The sequence below is a fragment of the Pelobates fuscus genome, chromosome 7, assembly GCF_036172605.1.
Source record: "Pelobates fuscus isolate aPelFus1 chromosome 7, aPelFus1.pri, whole genome shotgun sequence".
NCBI lineage: Eukaryota > Metazoa > Chordata > Amphibia > Anura > Pelobatidae > Pelobates > Pelobates fuscus.
This window is the reverse complement of record NC_086323.1, coordinates 1814212-1837253: the sequence shown is the minus strand read 5'-3', so window position 1 is coordinate 1837253 and position 23042 is coordinate 1814212. Positions and strand designations below refer to the sequence as shown.

At 39.0% G+C, this 23042-nt stretch overlaps 1 protein-coding gene across 1 annotated transcript; it reads right to left on the bottom strand.

The window, feature by feature from the left end:
• On the bottom strand, positions 1–20047 carry RPF1 (ribosome production factor 1 homolog). The gene is made up of 9 exons (XM_063427133.1): positions 19772–20047; positions 11108–11164; positions 10431–10511; positions 9297–9392; positions 5390–5543; positions 4753–4835; positions 3109–3290; positions 2532–2658; positions 1–488 (listed from the first exon to the last, which is right to left on the bottom strand). Exons 1-9 carry the CDS (start codon positions 19994–19996, stop codon positions 447–449), a joined length of 1047 nt encoding a protein of 348 aa, XP_063283203.1. The 5' UTR covers positions 19997–20047; the 3' UTR covers positions 1–446.
• Positions 20048–23042: the final 2995 nt, after the last annotated feature.

Below are 23042 nucleotides of genomic sequence, written 5' to 3'. Positions count from 1 at the left end.
TTCTGGCTGATATTTTGGTTTGTTTATTCAGTGGTGTAAATTGTGTTAAAGTGACATTTTCTCTTCCATTCAAAGCAATGTCAGGCCAGGAACAAGGGGGGTAAAAGCCAGCATTGTTCCTTTCTAAATCAGTATACACTGAGCTGGAGTGTCCACGTGTCTCGGACCTCAAGGTGGCTGAGTTAGATCAAAGGGGAATCTCCAGGAGACAATGTTATAAATTGGGAAGAGCCCAGAGCTGACAGGCATTCCATTAAGCCATGATGGCGGCTTTACTGCTCATTCACAGCCTGATGGTCAAGGTAAAATTAGAATGGAAGCTTCTTTAGTTCAAAAGCAGGAGGGGCCTCAGAAAGGCACACATGATCAGAACAAACAATGTGGGGAATGTATCCATAACCCCCAGTAACCAAATCCATAGAATTCCACATTTACTGATGGGCCTTTTATAGGTGGAACTTCCTTCGACTTGTATCCATTTCATGCCGCTGGAAAAATAATAATAATAGTTAGTAGCGAGCAGCGTAATAATAATAGTTAGTAGCGAGCAGCATAATAATAACAGTTAGTAGCGAGCAGCGTAATAATAACAGTTAGTAGCGAGCAGCGTAATAATAATAGTTAGTAGCGAGCAGCGTAATAATAATAATAGTTAGTAGCGAGCAGCGTAATAATAATAATAGTTAGTAGCGAGCAGCGTAATAATAATAATAGTTAGTAGCGAGCAGCGTAATAGTTAGTAGCGAGCAGCGTAATAATAGTTAGTAGCGAGCAGCGTAATAATAGTTAGTAGCGAGCAGCGTAATAATAATAGTTAGTAGCGAGCAGCGTAATAATAATAACAGTTAGTAGTGAGCAGCGTAATAATAATAACAGTTAGTAGCGAGCAGCGTAATAATAATAGTTAGTAGCGAGCAGCGTAATAATAATAGTTAGTTAGTAGTGAGCAGCGTAATAATAATAACCTAGAAAAGCTACAATTTCTGGGGAAATTGTGTGAAGTGTTCTTGCCTCCACCAGTAGTCTACAACAGGAGTGGGTGGAGTAACTGTTATTTTTTATTTATGTAGCACATTTAATTGCAACGTTGTTGCCCAAAGTGCTTCACAGTTACATTAAAACATACAGTTATAAAAACATTAGCAGGTGCAAAATGACATCACTTGCTGCTGCAGCCTTGCACAGGTCAGAGTATTTTTGCGTGTGCCATCTTCAAATGGTCGTATTTTAAAAACTATAAATCCTACAGTGAAGAGCTTTATATTGTGAGATTAAGTAAAAAGTGTGTATCAAAGACCACATAGGGAGTGAAAATCCCCAAAACAGGCGAGTGGCAGAGTCTTCTCTATAAAATATAAATTAGAAACATAACAGTGTATACTGTATACTGAAAATATATAAATAATATGAAGATGGACTACCACTCACATTTACCAGAGCCGTACCAGGCTCTGTATAGCAGGCTCAAAGGTGCCAATACAGGCTAACGAGACTCCAAAGCAGAAGTATGAAGAATTCCGTAGTAAAAAAAGGATTTATTTTTTAAATAAGAATAAAAAAATCAAACTCCCGGTTACAAGGGGGTGGAACCCAAACAACAAATGGTATAGAATGAAGGTATCCACTTACCCCAAACAAAGTAAACCGTAGGAGTGAATATAAGAACAAATATAAAATACAATCAATTGATATAGTCACAGCACTTTGTGAGAATCACAAGACCCAGACCTACATTTTGATGTATAGTATGTCTCTGAGATATTAACAATGAAGGCACAGTCGCAGTTTAGAAATTGCCCTTCAAATGTGAGCTTTGCAGAGTGGAGTTTCAATGAATGTCAATGGACGGCGTGAGTTGCAAACAAATGGTCGAAAACTATAATGACTATGGCTTAGCTGTGGACATTATTAGTGGCAGCAGGGATAGCTGAACGTTTTGATATTAGATTTGTGTAGGTGGGCCTGAAAATGAGCGAGTGGTGGCAGTTTAGAAATCATTTCCTGATTTTTCAGCTTTTTCCAGCTCCCACTCTAGCTTTACCATTCATTCCTAAGGGACAAATTTCGCCACAAGAACGATGATATTCCGAGAACCATTCGCCAAAACGTTCCACAAAGTAATAGCAATCCGATCGGGAACAATCTGCACGTTTTGGTATATTTTTGTCTATGTAGTGTAAAAACTGTGGGAGGAGTTAGGGTGGCAAATTTGGCTATAATAATAATATATATGTGAGATAATATTAAGTGGTCTTGCTATGCAAGAACACTTAATAATAATAATATATATGTGAGATAACAGTAAGTGGTCTTGCTTTGCAAGAACACTTAATTAGTAGCAAGCAGCGTAATAATAACTGTTAGTTGGTAGCGAGCAGCGTAATAATAATAACAGTTAGTAGTGAGCAGCGTAATAATAATAATAACAGTTAGTAGCGAGCAGAGCTTCAAACAATGTGTTTCCCACTTTCCTTTCTATAATATAGCCTATACATACAGATTGTGTGGATCACACCCCTGCTATACTGTACCTTGTGGACCCACTCGTACTCCCCATACTTGGAGTCAAATGTCCCTTTCTGAAGTGATCGAAGTTTCAGTGTAAATCGAGGGCCAAGTTCCTGAATACCTGCTTTCTTCTCACTTTTAAAAATATACCTGTCAAAGAAAGAGAGAGGAATCCACTCATTGGCAATATACAGCAATTAGAAACAATAAAATAATGGCAAACGTGTTCAACGAAACCCCTCTGATCACACACACACTTATCCTGAAAGTCTTACCAGCAGGAGTTTCTGGGATGCTCTAAGTACCTAAACCCCTTCATCTAAATTATTTTCAGATAATGGCAACACGTTGGAGATATTTATTACGGTGTTATGAAAAGTGGTGGTTAGATTCCTTCGCACACAGACCTCAAAGCTCGCCTATTTGCAGTCATTCCATTTCAAAATAGAAGATAAAGTTCCCACCTGAGAGTGAGGGTAAATGAAATGAATTGCTCCAAATACGGCACACCTGAAGACAACACACTCTGCCAACAGAAAACTAAAATATTGGATGCGGTGTGAAGGTTTCTGATATTTGTAAAGGATCAATGATAAATACCGGTGATATCTGAAAAAGATGTAGTCTCTCTGGTTGTGGAAAGTCGCCACTTGTCTCCCCGGAAACTGTGGATCGTGTGGATAAAGTGACGCAAACATGCGGCCAATGGAGTGTCCCAGGCGGGTGCTGAAGTTATTCAGAATAACCTCTGGTTGGTGCTCCGTAGGATCCTTTCCTTTCCTCTATTAAAAATTAAATAGCAAACTTGTAAATCCAGATTTCATTTCCATCCTACATATCAGGGCCCCAAGCAGTGCAACACTGCATCAGATGCAAAGATCACTTGGGGCCCATCAGGTTTAGAATATTAGTTTTATACATTATGCAGCTGAAAATATTGTTTTAAATTTTAGCTGTTTTATTTGTTAATGTTGCATTTTAACATGTTTCAATTAAATAGCACACCTTCAAAACCCTTCACTGCATGACATCATAGCACACATCCAAAATCCATTCACTGCGTGACATCATAGCACGCCTCCAAAACCCCTTCACTGTGTGACATCATAGCACGCCTCCAAAACCCCTTCACTGCGTGACATCATAGCACGCCTCCAAAACCCCTTTATTGCGTGACATCATAGCATGCCTTTAAAACCCCTTCACTGCGTGACATAGCACGCCTCTAAAACCCCATTCACTGCGTGACATCATAGCACGCCTCCAAACCCCTTCACTGCGTGACATCATAGCACGCCTCCAAACCCCTTCACTGCGTGACATCATAGCACGCCTCTAAAACCCCATTCACTGCGTGACATCATAGCACGCATCCATACCCCTTCACTGCGTGACATCATAGCACGCCTCCAAACCCCTTCACTGCGTGACATCATAGCACGCCTCCAAAACCCCTTCACTGTGTGACATCATAGCATGCCTTTAAAACCCCTTCACTGCGTGACATAGCACGCCTCTAAAACCCCATTCACTGCGTGACATCATAGCACGCATCCATACCCCTTCACTGCGTGACATCATAGCACGCCTCCAAAACCCCTTCACTGTGTGACATCATAGCACGCCTCCAAAACCCCTTCACTGCGTGACATCATAGCACGCCTCCAAAACCCCTTCATTGCGTGACATCATAGCATGCCTTTAAAACCCCTTCACTGCGTGACATAGCACGCCTCTAAAACCCCATTCACTGCGTGACATCATAGCACGCATCCATACCCCTTCACTGCGTGACATCATAGCACGCCTCCATACCCCTTCACTGCGTGACATCATAGCACGCCTCCAAAACCCCTTCACTGTGTGACATCATAGCACGCCTCCAAAACCCCTTCACTGCGTGACATCATAGCACGCCTCCAAAACCCATTGACTGCGTGACATCATAGCACGCCTCCAAAGCCCCATTCACTGCGTGACATCATAGCACGCCTCCAAAACCCATTCACTGCGTGACATCATTGCACGCCTTTAAAACCCCTTCACTGCGTGACATAGCACGCCTCTAAAACCCCATTCACTGCGTGACATCATAGCACGCCTCCAAAACCCCTTCATTGCGTGACATCATTGCACGCCTTTAAAACCCCTTCACTGCGTGACATAGCACGCCTCTAAAACCCCATTCACTGCGTGACATCATAGCATGCCTTTAAAACCCCTTCACTGTGTGTGTCATCTTACCTTCATTTCTTTCCGTAATCGAACACTACTCATTTTAAAGTGAGCTGTTGGCCCTTCAGGTAGGTGACTCAGAATAAGCCCATCTGGAGTTTTTGGGCTAAGGAAATGCATTAAACACATCAAAAAGTTCTCAGAATGAAATGACAAAATCTAAACACACTATAACCAGCAATATAACCTGCCCAAAAGAAAGACACCAGCAGCTTGCTTAGCATAGGTGAGGCTTAAAGGGAAATAGTGTTAGGAATAAAAACCTGTATTCCTAACACTAGTGTGGGGGTTGTGCCCTCCTCGCCCCTCCCCCTCCCCCCTTCTCCAACCACTTGGGCTCAACCCTGCAATATAAACATAGTAAAGTTAAAAGGACAGGGACACTGCACCCAGACCACTTTATGAGATACATCATTAAGATAAAGTGGTTTGGATTACTGTAGCGTCCCTTTAACCATTTACATAATGTTTTAGTTCCCCAGCTCACAGGAGAATACATTTACTGGCACTAGATAATATATTTATTTATAATAAATCTATCACTGTATAATATGGGAAACAAACCGAGGACAAGTTACGATTTAGGACTGTGTTTTATAAATCTTTACTCTGGTAAGAATTACTGGAATATTGCAGAAAAGGATACTCGCTACTTTCCGATCTTCATTGATGACAATAAGGTCCGTAAAACCACGGGCAATGCATTGTGGGATAATCTTTTTCAGGGCCAGACCCCTGCGGTAATACACGTGGGAGTTGGGAATAACGGTGGATAATTGCTGTGTGAACTTCACTGTTCTCTGAAACAGAATAAACAGATCATTATAGTCTAATCTGGAAATAATCAACCCTTCAAACCCAAAACAGAGACGATAAATCCATTTTCCTTTTAACCCCTTAAGGACACATGACATGTGTGACATGTCATGATTCCCTTTTATTCCAGAAGTTTGGTCCTTAAAGGGTTAAAGGGCTAATGTTCACCTTATAGAATAATCTGGCTGTTTTGAAAGAATGTAGTGAATATCACAAACACAAGATTATTCACTAAAGTAAGAATTCAAACTGAATGTCCAAATCGCCACAATGGAAAAATGATCTAAGTCAGCGATGCTTCCAGTTTGGCTGCTTTGGCCTTAAAGGACCACTATAGACACCCAAACCACTTCAGCTCAATGAAGTAGTCTGGGTGACAGGTCCATCTAGGGTTAACCCTGCCTGCTGTAAACATAGCAGTTTCTGAAACTGCCATGTTTAATGGGTTAATCCAGCCTCTAGTGGCTGTCTCATTAATGGCCACACTCTGCTTTATACTTTCCCCATGCAAGGGGTGGATCACATAACGACAATGTCCCCTGCCAGGGTCCTTCCCTCCCAGGGGTTGCATAACTATACTGGAACCCCAATCCCTTTGTCCCCTGTTTCCACCACTCAGTGTCCCCTCACCCTCCCAGGGGTCTCTTGACAGAAACGGATCAGTCGCTTTGTCCCCTGTTCCCGACACCCATCATCAGGGGTTCGCGCCTCCGGTGACTGGGGGGTCTTCATCCCCTGGAAGCAACAAGCGCAGGAAAGCTTCCCGCCACCGGGACTCCCAGACGCAGAGAGCCCGCCAAACCGCCATTGTCCCCAACAATCTCAGGGATCCCAAGAACGTTTGCGGAATAAAACCAGGCATGGGAAGCGTCTCCTTTCGGGACACGAATGCTCCCCCTGGCCGCCGCCACCCAAGTTGCCAAAGCTCTAATTGATTGGTGCGAACATTCCAAGGGGCACTGGGGGGGGTCCTTGTTCGGGAACCGAATGAGGTGTGAAGCAATCCACAAATTCTCCCCTTGGACGGCGTACATATAACGAATGTGCCACCACCCACGGGAGGCATGCGCTGAGGCTTCCCTTGTGGTTTGGACACCTTATTACGAGGTGCAAACGTTCTAAACCAACGTTCTAAATAAGATTTCGGGGTGGTCCCTGTTTGGGAGGAGAATACATTCCATTCGTGTAGGCCCTCCCGAACGGGGAGCAAGCATATTCATACGAAAAAAACAGGGAAATACATAGAATATAACAGCAATTCACGAAAAGGCAGCGTTCCAGCCACATGCACATCCATCTTATCTCCCTGTCAATCATTGTTACAAGCACCGCTCTTTACACCTGGCAGTCAGTTTAGAGAGAGCCACCTCCATCTTGGCTCCCTGTCAATCATTGATATAAGCTCCGCCCTTTACACCTGGCAGTCAGTATAGAGAGAGCCACCTCCATCTTAGCTCCCTGTCAATCATTGTTATAAGCTCCGCCCTTTACACCTGGCAGTCAGTATAGAGAGAGCCACCTCCATCTTAGCTCCCTGTCAATCATTGTTATAAGCTCCTCCCTTTCCACCTGGCAGTCAGTATAGAGAGAGCCACCTCCATCTTAGCTCCCTGTCAATCATTGTTATAAGCTCCGCCCTTTACACCTGGCAGTCAGTATAGAGAGAGCCACCTCCATCTTAGCTCCCTGTCAATCATTGTTATAAGCTCCGCCCTTTACACCTGGCAGTCAGTATAGAGAGAGCCACCTCCATCTTAGCTCCCTGTCAGTCATTGTTATAAGCTCCGCCCTTTACACCTGGCAGTCAGTATAGAGAGAGCCACCTCCATCTTAGCTCCCTGTCAATCTTTGTTATAAGGTCCTCCCTTTACACCTGGCAGTCAGTATAGAGAGAGCCACCTCCATCTTAGCTCCCTGTCAATCATTGTTATAAGCTCCGCCCTTTACACCTGGCAGTCAGTATATAGAGAGCCGCCTCCATCTTAGCTCCCTGTCAATCATTGTTATAAGCTCCGCCCTTTACACCTGGCAGTCAGTATAGAGAGAGCCACCTCCATCTTAGCTCCCTGTCAATCATTGTTATAACCTCCTCCCTTTACACCTGGCAGTCAGCATAGAGAGAGCTGCCTCCATCTTAGCTCCCTGTCAATCATTGTTCTAAGCTCCTCCCTTTACACCTGGCAGTCAGCATAGAGAGAGCCACCTCCATCTTAGCTCCCTGTCAATCATTGTTCTAAGCTCCGCCCTTTACACCTGGCAGTCAGTATAGAGAGACACCTCCATCTTAGCTCCCTGTCAATCATTGTTCTAAGCTCCACCCTTTACACCTGGCAGTCAGCATAGAGAGAGCCGCCTCCATCTTAGCTCCCTGTCAGTCATTGCTATAAGCTCCGCCCTTTACACCTGGCAGTCAGTATAGAGAGAGCCACCTCCATCTTAGCTCCCTGTCAATCTTTGTTATAAGCTCCTCCCTTTACACCTGGCAGTCAGTATAGAGAGAGTCACCTCCATCTTAGCTCCCTGTCAATCATTGTTATAAGCTCCTCCCTTTACACCTGGCAGTCAGTATAGAGAGAGACGCCTCCATCTTAGCTCCCTGTCAATCATTGTTATAAGCTCCTCCCTTTACACCTGGCAGTCAGTATAGAGAAGAGAAATTAATGTTTAATTTCTCCTCTGTATGATGACTGACAGGTGTAAAGGGCAGTGCTTATAACAATGATATGTCCTCTTCATTTGCAATATGTGCCCCAGCTGTGCCTGGTCTGAACTGGATAATGAAGTAATTTGCTAATATTTCATATAAATACATTTTTAAAAAAAAAAAAAGAGCATCTCATGAAAGAAAGGTTAACACAAGTCCTAGGCGATTTTCAATGTTTTATTCCTTGGAGAAAATGTAAGAAAAGGGCCAGTTCCTCTTTTAATGAGGTTGTCATAGTGCCTGCAGCATATTAATTAGAGGGAGGTGCTTCTTCAAGTCACGACTCCAAGCCCTATGGGTATGAAATTCAGGAATCTCACTTCCCAGTTCTCATACCGTGACACCACGGGGCATCACGGCTGTTTTCCTAATGTCAGAATCGCTTTACTGTTAGGATAGATGTTATAATTCTATGTGGTATTCCAGCAACCAGAGCACAACACGTTTCATTTCAGTTCCTAAAATAGGATAAAAATGTACAAGTGCAGAGTGAAGACCAGACGACTTTATTGTTTACACTATTTTAAAGGGAAACCCCCTACTGTCACTTACCTGGGTCCAGCGCTGACTCTGGTCTGCCTTCGCTCCTCCCCCACCGACATTAGCTGGCCGGGGGAGACCTAATACGCATGTGTGGCAATGGCCGAGCTCAAGATAGGATTTCCCCATAAGAAAACATAAAATGCTTTCCAATGGGGATTTGGCTGACGGAAGTCCCCATGCATAATGTGATGACGTCCAGTGTCACTTAGACGACCAAAAGTCGCCTAACCACCCACCCGAAAGTCCCTCTAGTGGCTGTCTGGTAGGCAGCCACAAGAGTTGGAGCTAACCCTGAAAGATAATATGCAGTTTCTTAAAAACTGCAATAATTACCTTTGCAGGGTTAAAGAACCTCAGACAGTGCACCTAGATCACTTCAATGAGCTGAAATGGTCTGGGTGCCTACAGTATCCCTTTAATGTGAGCGGGAAATAGAACAGTGCATACCGGAATCCATTCACCACAATACTGCTTATTGCAGAGATCTTACCCCACGAGGACGGTCCGATGTTGTGATCAGAATCTTTGGAGTTGACTGTTTGTTAAAGTAAGGAGCAAATTCGTCGGTAGCCTCATCATATTGCACCTGTGAGAATAAAAATAAAATATGTTTTGTCTTAACGTGGGAGCGCTCTAAATACAAAAATGGGCTATTCATACCAGTCTCAAATGTGGGAGCGATGCAAACCCAGAAACGTGCACTCTAACCTGTCACCAATGTGGAAGCTTTGAATATTTTTATTTTTTTTAAACAGCCATTCAATATCCGTCTGCATCGTGGGCGCACTCTAAATACAAAAACATGCACTCTTTATACGTCTCCAACGAGGGAGCTCTCCAAATAAAAAAAAATTGCCATTTGATATCCGTCTGCAATGTAATCTTTACGCTGGGTATTAAGAATGTAAAATGCCAGATGACTGGGACTTTAGTATTCTACTCCAGAACAGCACTTTCTACATATTTCACTTTCCATGTGGGAATAGCAACTATTTGTTTCCAGGAATAAATGTAACATTTCAGCCATTTGGAGCAATGTGCAATAGCCATAGAGATCATGCATGCACATATACACACTATTATGTTTTTCTTCTCATTTAAAAGATTTTTATCGGAATGTTTTGGCTCCAGCGAATTGTCTGTTTTCTGAGTACCCAGTTGCTGGGGATTTTACCTTGCCTGATAATAATGATGTATAACTGACATTCAGACCAAGAGGGTTAAAGGAATTAAAGGTGAAGTAGCTACTTTAGAAAACAAAAAGACACACTGTCAAGCTTGCAGCCAGGCTCTGATTCCGGATTGTCTCTCTCTGATTGGAGTACGAATGTCAGAAACCAGCGACATGTTGCTGGTTCCTGGGGGCTTCCTTGAAATGAAGAGAATAATGAGTTCCTCAGAAATATGGGGTTTTTAAACACGAAAAAACTGCAGAAATAAGAATGCAGAATGGATCATATATACACACTGTAATTACATACAAAATATTAACCTCTACGCTTTTAGTTTAACAACCTGGCCCTGAATGCGTCTTACACCCAATGATGGAGCTGAAGTGCAATTACAAGGTTATTACTAGCTACACAATGACTTCATGCCAAATTGTGAATCTTTCCTCCATTACCTCTTCATCAGTCGGGTCCACAGTGGTTTCATCATAAATACGTTGGTTTTCAATTGTTTTGGGGACTGGTTTTGGAGGAGCCTTAGTAAGAGAGAGATTAAAAAAAAAAAAAAAAAACAGTTATCACTGACATGCTTGCAATAAAATGTAGAAAGTTAACAGGTATCTCATATTTTTCTGAACTAAAAAAAAAACAAAAAAAAAAACAGTACGAGAATTTTCATAAATGAGCGACAGAATGAAATGGCTCAACTCGGGTGGGAATTTTAGATTGCGATCAGTTCTTTTCACCGTGACACTATGTTAAAGAGACACTAAGCACCATAATCACTACAGAACATTAAAGTGGACTTTTTGTGTCAGTCTCAGCCAATGAATAATGGTGAAACTTGGTATAAGTCAGTGCAGCAGTGGGAAGTCCGGTCGTTACCATAGGCCGCAAGGACCACGGCGGCCTGCCAGCGACAGGTAAGTGGCAAACCATTCTCAAAGTTTGAAAGTATACCTACAAGTTATGCCAGGGGACAACTGGTTCCATAACCACTACAATGTATTTTAGTGGTTCTGGTGCTTAGGCCTCTTTAAATAACTTTTAATAGAGTGAAACTAAAAGGTCTCTACTAACATGTGGTAGAGATTCTGGATTGAGATTCCAGTTTAAAGATGCCATGAATTACCTTGTCTCCCAGCGCGTCCCTCTCCTTCTTACGCTTCTTCTTAACAGCGAGCTTCTCCTGCAAGAGAAAAATAAATATACTGCTAAACAAACTGTGCAATGTAGCCACAGGTAACCATCCCTGCCATCCACATGACAGGACATCAAAGAACCCCAAGATATAAATATGCATTGTAGCACGGTACTGTACTCTCACCATGAGGACAAGACATGTGAAACTCCCATATATCACTGGGTCCCATACAGATTAGAATTAGATCCAACCCACTGGTCACTGGGTCTCAATTATTTATATTTATTAATATTATTGGTATTTATATAGCGCCAACTAATTCCGCAGCGCTTTACATTATTATAGAAAAGGGGGAGGGGGGGGGGGGGGTGGAATTTACAATACATGAGACAACTACACAGTGACACAGGAACAATAGGTAGCTGAGGACCCGCTCAAACGAGCTTACAGTGTAGATGAGGTGGGGTACAAATACACAGCAGGGCAGCAAGGGTGACAGCCACCAAACAAGGTGGAAAAGTAGCGTAACTGGAGCTGAATGGAGTGTGGCTCTGTAAGAGAGCAAAAGACAGACTTTGGTAAGTATTGATAAATTACTCTGGGAGTCCATAAGCATTTCTGAACTGATGTGTTTTGAGGGGCTTCTTGAAGACTAGGGGAGAGTCTGACGGGGGGCAGTCCTGCAAGCCCGAGTTAAAGTAAGGGTGCGAGAAGTGGACAGGAGAAGGTCATCGGCAGAGCGGAGAGACTGAGAAGGAGCATACCTATGAATCAGGAAGCAATATAAGAGGGGCTACAGTTGGTTAGAGCTTTATAGGTTAGGGTTAGTATTTTGAATTGACACCTATAGGGTACAGGTAGCCAGTGTAAGGATAGACAGACGGGCGAGGTATGGGAGGAGCGACGGGTGAGTAAGATCAGCCTGGCGGCAGCATTCATTACCGTTTGTAACGAGGCAGTTCGGCTTTTGGGGAGACGAACTAGGAGAGAATTACAGTAATCCATGTGAGAGACTACCAGAGCATGAACAAGCTCCTTGGCAGCATCTTGCATGACAAAGGGCGAATGTGGGCGATATTTTTAAGGTGAAATCGACAGGTTTTAGCAACATACTGGATAAGTGGGGCAAAGGTGAGACCATGATCAAAGTTAACACCAAGACAATGAGCTTGCAAGGATGGACTGATGCAAGCACCATCAACTTGCAGGGAGAGCGAAGGAGGAGGATCAGAATGAGGGGGAATATAAGAAGCTCAGTTTTAGAGAGATTGAGTCTCAGAAAGCGGGAGGACATCCAATTAGAAAAAGAATAAAGGCAAGCAGTGACATGTTGCAGGACCGCGGGGATAGATCAGGAGAGGAGAGAGATGTATCTGGGTGTCGTCGGCATACAGATGGTAGCGGAATCCAAAGAAGTTAATGAGTTTGCCAAGAGAGGCAGTATAAAGAGAGAACAGAAGGGGACCAAGAACAGATCCTTGGGGGACTCCAACCGAGACAGGGCGAGAGGAGGTGTCACTGCAAAAGGAGACATTGAACTAACGTTGGGAGAGATAGGAGGAGAACCACGAGAGGACAGTGTCCCAGAGGCCGAGGGATTGAAGAGTTTGGAGAAGGAGGACATGATCAACAGTGTCAGAGAGGTCAAGAAGAATTAGTATGGAGTAGTGGCTTTTGGATTTAGCTGCGATTAGGTAACTTTTAGGTCAGTTATCAGTAACTTTGATAAGAGCAGTCTCAGTATGGTGGAGAGGGCGAAAGTCAGATTGAAGAGGAACGAGTTGGAATTTAGGAAGTGAGTCATACGAGTAAAGACAAGTCTTTCTATAAGTTTTGAGGAAAAAGGAAGCAGGGATATGGGACAATAGTTGGAAGGGGAAGACGGATCTAGGGATTTTTTTTAGGATGGGTACGACAATAGCTTGCTTAACCCCTTAAGGACACATGACATGTGTGACATGTCATGATTCCCTTTTATTCCAGAAGTTTGGTCCTTAAGGGGTTAAGGGGAGCAGGGACAACACCAAATGAAAGAGCAGTTTAGGATGTGTGTTAACGGATGGTACAAAACAAGGGGAGAGAGATCTGATAAGATGGGAAGGTACTGGATCAAGCAGACAGGTGGTGGGACAAGAGGAGAAGCCACCTCCTGTTCTGCAGCTGGGGAGAAGGCCTGTAGGGAAGGTACAGTCGATGTGTGTAAAAGGGAGAAGCAAAGGGGAGGAAGTCTGGGCCGAACGGGAGCATTGCTGCAGGTAGCGGGTTGATTTAGTGTGCCACAGTTGGAGGCGCGTCTTCCTTGAGGTGTATCTTTGGAGTGGGGCTGCAGCGTCCAGGGCAGAGGTGAGGGTAGTATTATATGAGGAGATCCCAGACAGGGGCAAGAAAAATTGGGGATAAATGAGTTTTGAATGGAGATCAGCTGAGAGTTGCTGGAGGTCAAGAGAATTCAGGTCCCTTCTGAGTTTAGGGTGAGGCTGTTGGGTGAGGGGTCTTTCAAGAACAAATGATAAGCGGTTGTGTTCAGAGAGAGGAAATGGAGTGTTGTGGAGCTTAGAGAGTGCACGCATTAGAAAAAAATAAGATTGAGGGTATTGCCAGCTATATTAATGCATTATTACATACTATGATTATTATACATTATTAATATTATCGCCATTTATATAGCGCCAACAGATTCCATAGCTCTTTACAATATTATGAGAGGTGGGATTTAACTATAAATAGGACAATTACAAGAAAACTTACAGAAACGATAGGTTGAAGAGGACCCTTCTCAAACGAGCTTACATTCTATAGGACACATTGTTATTATATATTATGATTATATAGTACATTGCTATTATAACATACTATGATTATATATTACATTATAACATACTATGATTATTATAACGATTATGGTCTTGAAAAAAGTCTTTTACAGACTGAAACGTCGTGTGAATTTGTAATTGCTCAATAAAGCAACAGATAAAATTTACCTTGAAAGACTCCTGAGTGCTCTCTACTGGTATCGTATATATTTATATATATATATTTTAATGACATGTTTATAACATACTATGATTATTATCCATTACATTATAAATTATGATTATATATTACATTATTATTATTATAACATACTATGATTATATACATTATATATTATGACCATTATATATTACATTGTTGTTAGTGTTATTATAACATACTATTATATATATATATATTGCATTATTATATATTAAATTATTATATATTATGACTATTATTTCACATTGTTATATATTACATTATTTTACCATATTATGACCATTATATATTACATTATTGTTAGTGTTATTAAAACATACTATAATTATATGTATATATATATATATATATATATATATCGCATTATTATATATTACATTATTATTATTATATATTATGACTATTATTACATTGTTATATATGACATTATTTTACCACATTATGATTATTATATAAATTACATTATTATATATTATGACTATTATTATACATGACTTTACTGTTATTCTTAATAAACCTTTTCTCACTCCATACTTTGTTCACATCACTACCTCCATAAGCGCACACCTCAAACTGGAAAACAAATTATCATACACCATGGCCTGCTTTGTTCCTGTAACTTATCTGCTGAGTGCTGCTGGAGAGTTATAAAAAATAGCCCTCCTACCCCCACCTCACAAAATTATAAAGTCTCCCATTCACTATATGGCCAAACAAAAATGATGTCCAAATTCCTATTCCCTATGTTACTTGCCCTTGCAAATGATGTGGAGTCTAACCCTGGTCCCCCAGCTAATTCTAGTCCTAATCTCCCCACTAAAAAAGGCCTCTCTTTTGTGCACTGCAGCATCCGTAGCTTACTCCCTAAACTGGATGCACTGCAAGCCTGGTGTTCCCATTACAAACCAAAAATCATTGTGCTCTCAGAATCTTGGTTAACGACTAAAATACCAGACACCGCCATTGCAATACAGGGGTATTCATGTTTTAGAAATGACAGAGCAAAGAGAGGAGGAGGCATTGTTATTTATGTTGACAAGTCCATAAAATGTACTCCTTTAACCCCTTAAGGACCAAACTTCTGGAATAAAAGGCAATCATGACATGTCACACGTTATGTGTCCTTAAGGGGTTAAAAAACTACAACTCCCCTTCTGCCTTTGGTTTCCTTTCTGGCACAATTGGGATCCCTTTCACTAAAACTATCATTGTTGCAGGAATCTATCGCCCACCTAGCTCTCCGGTGCACTCCCTTTCTGACATAGCCCAACTACCAAGTGAAACTGTAGCTCAAAACCAAAAAAAGTGAACTGTTAGTTTTTGGAGATTTTAATATTTATTGGCTGAATCCTAAAATAATAAATCATGTTCGCTGTTTAAGACTTTGCAGCTAACACAATTCATTTCCTCCTCAACTCACAGACATTAAAAGCCAGAACCATACCCTGCTCGATTGGATTCTCTCCAGTTGTCCTGACAGAATTCAGGAGGCGGGCGCTCTCTCTAACAGTTTCAGTGACCACTGTCTAGTATACCGCATACGCAAAATAAAGGCCACTAAATCCCCTCCCAAGATTATAATCACCAGGTCTTTCAAACAATGTAATCCTGAATCCTTTTTAAATGATCTCAAGAACATACCACGGCACAGATTAGGTCTAATACCAGATCTAGACTTGTGCAATTGCTTTTTTTCAGTCCGAGGACTTGCATGTTTGGAATTTGCATGTCCCTCTGCCTAAAGTGCGACTAAAAGGGACACACCTGCCCTGGGTTACAGCTGACCTCATTCAAATGTACCAGTTTAGAGATTCTCTGTGGTCAAAGTTCAAGCGTACTGGCTCTATGCACTATCACTGTGCCTTCAGACATTGACGAAATACTTGCACCAAACATTGTTGTTATTATAACATACTATGATTATTACATATTATAACATGCTATTTGACATATTATAACATGCTATGATTATTAAATATTATTATAACATGCTATGCTTATATGATTATTATAACACATTGTTATTATAACATGATATGATAATTACACATTATTAATACTGTTATAACATGCTATGATTATTAAATATTATAACATGCTATGATTATATGATTATTATAACACATTGTTATTATAACATGATATGATAATTACACATTATTAATACTGTTATAACATGCTATGATTATTAAATATTATTATAACATGCTATGATTATATGATTATTATAACACATTGTTATTATAACATGATATGATAATTACACATTATTAATACTGTTATAACATGCTATGATTATGTGACTATTATTACACATTGTTATTATAACATACTATAATTATATGGTTTGTTTACCGAACAACCTCACGAACAGAGACCACCCTGAAGCTTGTTAACACCTATTAACTACTTGGAACGTTTCTCACCGCAGTGTTCTAATTGTCCGTCTGGGTGGCCGCAATTCCTATGGACAACCACGAGGTGGCGGCCATCTTGTTCGCATGAAGGCAGGCAGCGGTGTTTGGGTATGAATCTCCTGGAACTGAAATCGGATACAGAAACTCCCGAACACCGCTGGACTTCCATCATCGCCTGCGTTCGGTTTTATACAAGTTAGAAGAGAACTGTTCATGGGATCATTCGTCTGGATCAAGCGTTCGTTTTTTTAAACTACCGAAACTAAATTGACCGCAAGCCCTGATTCTCTGGAACTGTTTTGGGCATGGGGCAAATTATTGTTATTATTATTATTATTATTATAACATGCTATGATTATATGACTTATTATAACATACTATGATTATTACATATTTTTATAACATGCTATTATAACACCGTATTATTCTCCCTATTATCACACAGTATTATTATTATTATCACACAGTATTATCATTATTATATTATTATCACACAGTATTATTATCACACAGTATTAATATTGTTATTATATTATCACACAGTATATTATTATATTATTATTATTATCACACAGTATTATATTATTATCACACAGTACTATTATATTATTGTTATATTATATTATAATCATCACACAGTATTATTATATTATCACACAGTATTATTATTATATTATCACACAGTATTAATATTATTATCATCACACAGTATTATTAATATTATTATCATCACACAGTATTATTAATATTATTATTGTGGCGAAACCAGCTTCGCCACTGTGAACTGGAGAGGCCTGGTTGCTAGCCTCCTGCCCGCTGACTATGGCCCCTGGACATGTTGCACTTTAAAAACTATATTTGGGCATGTAATAATTTATATTGCTGCTACTGGCCCTTTAAAATCAGCGATGGACATTTTGGGACTACTGTCCCTTTAAGACTGTGAAGCATATTCTATTGTACTGCCTGTATATTGTATATGTATTCATGTGTTAAGTTTAACCTGGGTGATATGTATGCAGCATTCATCTGATGGTTCGGTAGAATCACTCCATTCATTATATTGAGTGAAACTACCGAACAACCAGACCACCCAGGAATAAGTGTGCCTCCAATTACCGTTTGCAACAATGTTGCAAACAGGTAATTGGCAATCATGTAATGTATTCTTTGTCCTCTGGGTGGCCGCCATTCGGGAAACAAACACGTGGCGGCGGCCATCTTAAACTACCGAACAGCGGTGTTTTGCCGTCGAGTGTCTGGAACTGAAATCGGACACTTGACTAGGCAAACACCGCTGACACCTCCATACTCCCAGCAATTCGTATAGAAACTACCGAATGACCCGCCGTTCGGCAGAAAGAAACATACGAACTAGGGGATTCATGCGAATCCCCCTTAGTCTCTATAACACAGGCAATTCGTCTGTTTTCATTCCCTTGTTTGTGACCGACCGCAGGGCCAAAATGCATGGAACTGTTTTCGGATACTTTACCCATGCGGTCGGTCAAATCTTTGGAACTTCATATCTCCCGAACCATTCATCCGAATGACCTGATTCTTGGATATGTTGTCCCCCTGAATAAGGGCTATCAGGGGATACCTGTTTTGGAGGTGTAGCATATGTATTTGGGGTACATCCAGGAATTGGGGAAAAGGGTGTACGGTATAATTATGTTAAGTGCTAATCTAAGGGGAGGAAATGTGGGGGAGGTACATCCATGTGATTGGTTAAATTCATCCTCCCCCTGGGAGTGTCCTGTATGTACTTGTTTGTAATAAAAGCCAGACTGGGTGTCCCAGTCCAGAGTTCTTGCTTAACCCTCAAAGCGATGTGTCGTCTCGGTCTTTGGGGGAATGGGATTGTATGCTGACTGCCAAGAGTGTAAGCTGAGGTCTGCTTTTCTTGTTCAGCTGTTCCAGTGTTCGTGTGGTTCCAGTCGGGAGAATGGTGTTTGCAGTAGCTGCCTGTGCATCTGGAAAGGGGATTATCGCCTAAACTGGGTTTTATCCTCTTGTAAGTGAAACGGTCCGTTACAATTATCATCACACAGTATTATCATTATTATCATCACACAGTATTATTATCACACAGTATTATTATATTATCATCACACAGTATTATTATCACACAGTATTATTATATTATTATCACACAGTATTATTATCACACAATCACACAGTATTATCATATTATCACACAGTATTATCATATTATCACACAGTATTATTATCATATTATCACACAGTATTATTATATTAATCACCACACAGTATTATTATATTAATCACCACACAGTATTATTATATTAATCACCACACAGTATTATTATATTAATCACCACACAGTATTATTATATTAATCACCACACAGTATTATTATATTAATCACCACACAGTATTATTATATTTATCACCACACAGTATTATTATATTTATCACCACACAGTATTATTATATTTATCACCACACAGTATTATTATATTTATCACCACACAGTATTATTATATTTATCACCACACAGTATTATTATATTTATCACACAGTATTCTTATATTATTATCACACAGTATTCTTATATTATTATCACACAGTATTCTTATATTATTATCACACAGTATTACTATATTATTATCACACAGTATTACTATATTATTATCACACAGTATTACTATATTATTATCACACCGTATTACTATATTATTATCACACAGTATTATTATATTATTATCACACAGTATTATTATATTATTATCACACAGTATTATTATCACACAGTATTATTATCACAGTATTATTATCATATTATCACACAGTATTATTATCATCACACAGTATTATTATATTATTATCACACAGTATTATTATCACACAGTATTATTATCACACAGTATTATTATCACACAGTATTATTATCACACAGTATTATTATATTATTATCACACAGTATTATTATCATCACACAGTATTATTATATTATTATCACACAGTATTATTATCACACAGTATTATTATCACACAGTATTATTATCACACAGTATTATTATCACACAGTATTATTATCATATTATCACACAGTATTATTATCATCACACAGTATTATTATATTATTATCACACAGTATTATTATCACACAGTATTATTATCACACAGTATTATTATCACACAGTATTATTATCATATTATCACACAGTAATATTATTATTATTCTCCCGCCCACCTTCCTCCGCTCCTGTTTCATTCTGATGAACATGAAATGTCTCCGCTGTTTGTTCTTGATTTGGGACACGGAGAATGTGGGGGGGAAGGCGGACTCGTGCGGCTCCTGGCCGGATCCTGGGGCCCCTGGGTTCTCCTGGCCGGATCCTGGGGCCCCTGGGCTCTGCTCTCCGGGTCCCCTGGGTCTCATGTTGCGGCGCCGCTTGGCTCCCTCACTCCCCGCCATGCCGGTCACAGCGTGCGACGCCCGGCACTTCCTGTTCAGACACTTCCGGCGGGAACCATGGAGACCCCAAACTACTTCCGGTTTTGTTGATGCGAATAAAAATCAAATCACAGCAATCAGAGTGAATAAATCATTATTACAGGGGGACTTCCGGCCTCTGATAATGGATTTATTATACAATCCATTATATTATTACACACCGCTCTGTATTATATTATTATACACCGCTCTGTATTATATTATTATACACCGCTCTGTATTATATTATACACTGACAGCCAATACAATACATTATATTATTATACACCGCTCTGTATTATATTATTACACACTGACAGCCAATACAATACATTATATTATTACACACCGCTCTGTATTATATTATACACTGACAGCCAATACAATACATTATATTATTATACACCGCTCTGTATTATATTATTACACACTGACAGCCAATACAATACATTATATTACTATACACCGCTCTGTATTATATTATTATACACTGACAGCCAATACAATACATTATATTATTACACACCGCTCTGTATTATATTATACACTGACAGCCAATACAATACATTATATTATTATACACCGCTCTGTATTATATTATTACACACTGACAGCCAATACATTATATTATTACACACCGCTCTGTATTATATTATTACACACTGACAGCCAATACAATACATTATATTATTACACACCGCTCTGTATTATATTATACACTGACAGCCAATACAATACATTATATTATTATACACCGCTCTGTATTATATTATTATACACTGACAGCCAATACAATACATTATATTACTATACACCGCTCTGTATTATATTATTATACACTGACAGCCAATACAATACATTATATTATTACACACCGCTCTGTATTATATTATACACTGACAGCCAATACAATACATTATATTATTATACACCGCTCTGTATTATATTATTATAACCTGACAGCCAATACATTATATTATTATACACCGCTCTGTATTATATTATTACACACTGACAGCCAATACATTATATTATTATACACCGCTCTGTATTATATTATTACACACTGACAGCCAATATAATACATTATATTATTATACACCGCTCTGTATTATATTATTATAACCTGACAGCCAATACATTATATTATTATACACCGCTCTGTATTATATTATTACACACTGACAGCCAATACATTATATTATTATACACCGCTCTGTATTATATTATTACACACTGACAGCCAATACATTATATTATTATACACCGCTCTGTATTATATTATTATACACTGACAGCCAATACAATACATTATATTATTATACACCGCTCTGTATTATATTATTATACACTGACAGCCAATACAATACATTATATTATTATACACCGCTCTGTATTATATTATTATACACTGACAGCCAATACAATACATTATATTATTATACACCGCTCTGTATTATATTATTATACACTGACAGCCAATACAATACATTATATTATTATACACCGCTCTGTATTATATTATTATACACTGACAGCCAATACAATACATTATATTATTATACACCGCTCTGTATTATATTATTATACACTGACAGCCAATACAATACATTATATTATTATACACCGCTCTGTATTATATTATTATACACTGACAGCCAATACAATACATTATATTATTATACACCGCTCTGTATTATATTATTACACACTGACAGCCAATACAATACATTATATTATTATACACCGCTCTGTATTATATTATTATACACTGACAGCCAATACAATACATTATATTATTATACACCGCTCTGTATTATATTATTATACACTGACAGCCAATACAATACATTATATTATTATACACCGCTCTGTATTATATTATTATACACTGACAACCAATACAATACATTATATTATTATACACCGCTCTGTATTATATTATTATACACTGACAGCCAATACATTATATTATTATACACCGCTCTGTATTATATTATTACACACTGACAGCCAATACATTATATTATTATACACCGCTCTGTATTATATTATTACACACTGACAGCCAATACATTATATTATTATACACCGCTCTGTATTATATTATTACACACTGACAGCCAATACATTATATTATTATACACTGACAGCCAATACAATCCATTATATTATTATACACCACTCTGTATTATATTATTACACACTGACAGCCAATACAATACATTATATTATTATACACCACTCTGTATTATATTATTACACACTGACAGCCAATACAATCCATTATATTATTATACACCGCTCTGTATTATATTATTACACACTGACAGCCAATACAATACATTATATTATTACACACCGCTCTGTATTATATTATTACACACTGACAGCCAATACAATACATTATATTATTATACACCGCTCTGTATTATATTATTACACACTGACAGCCAATACAATACATTATATTATTACACACCGCTCTGTATTATATTATTATACACTGACAGCCAATACAATCCATTATATTATTATACACCGCTCTGTATTATATTATTACACACTGACAGCCAATACAATACATTATATTATTACACACCGCTCTGTATTATATTATTATACACTGACAGCCAATACAATACATTATATTATTATACACCGCTCTGTATTATATTATTACACACTGACAGCCAATACATTATATTATTATACACCGCTCTGTATTATATTACACACTGACAGCCAATACAATCCATTATATTATTATACACCACTCTGTATTATATTATTATACACTGACAGCCAATACAATCCATTATATTATTATACACCGCTCTGTATTATATTATTACACACTGACAGCCAATACAATCCATTATATTATTATACACCGCTCTGTATTATATTATTATACACTGACAGCCAATACAATACATTATATTATTATACACCGCTCTGTATTATATTATTACACACTGACAGCCAATATAATACATTATATTATTACACACCGCTCTGTATTATA

Excerpts from the sequence above, each read along its gene's own strand:
- RPF1 (XM_063427133.1), bottom strand. The coding sequence starts at position 19,996 with ATGGCGGGGAGTGAGGGAGCCAAGCGGCGCCGCAACATGAGACCCAGG. Across the intron at positions 10,512-11,107 it reads GGGACGCGCTGGGAGACAAG|GCTCCTCCAAAACCAGTCCC; the intron begins GTAATTCATGGC and ends TCTCTTACTAAG. Across the intron at positions 489-2,531 it reads AGTACGAGTGGGTCCACAAG|CGGCATGAAATGGATACAAG; the intron begins GTACAGTATAGC and ends TTATTTTTCCAG.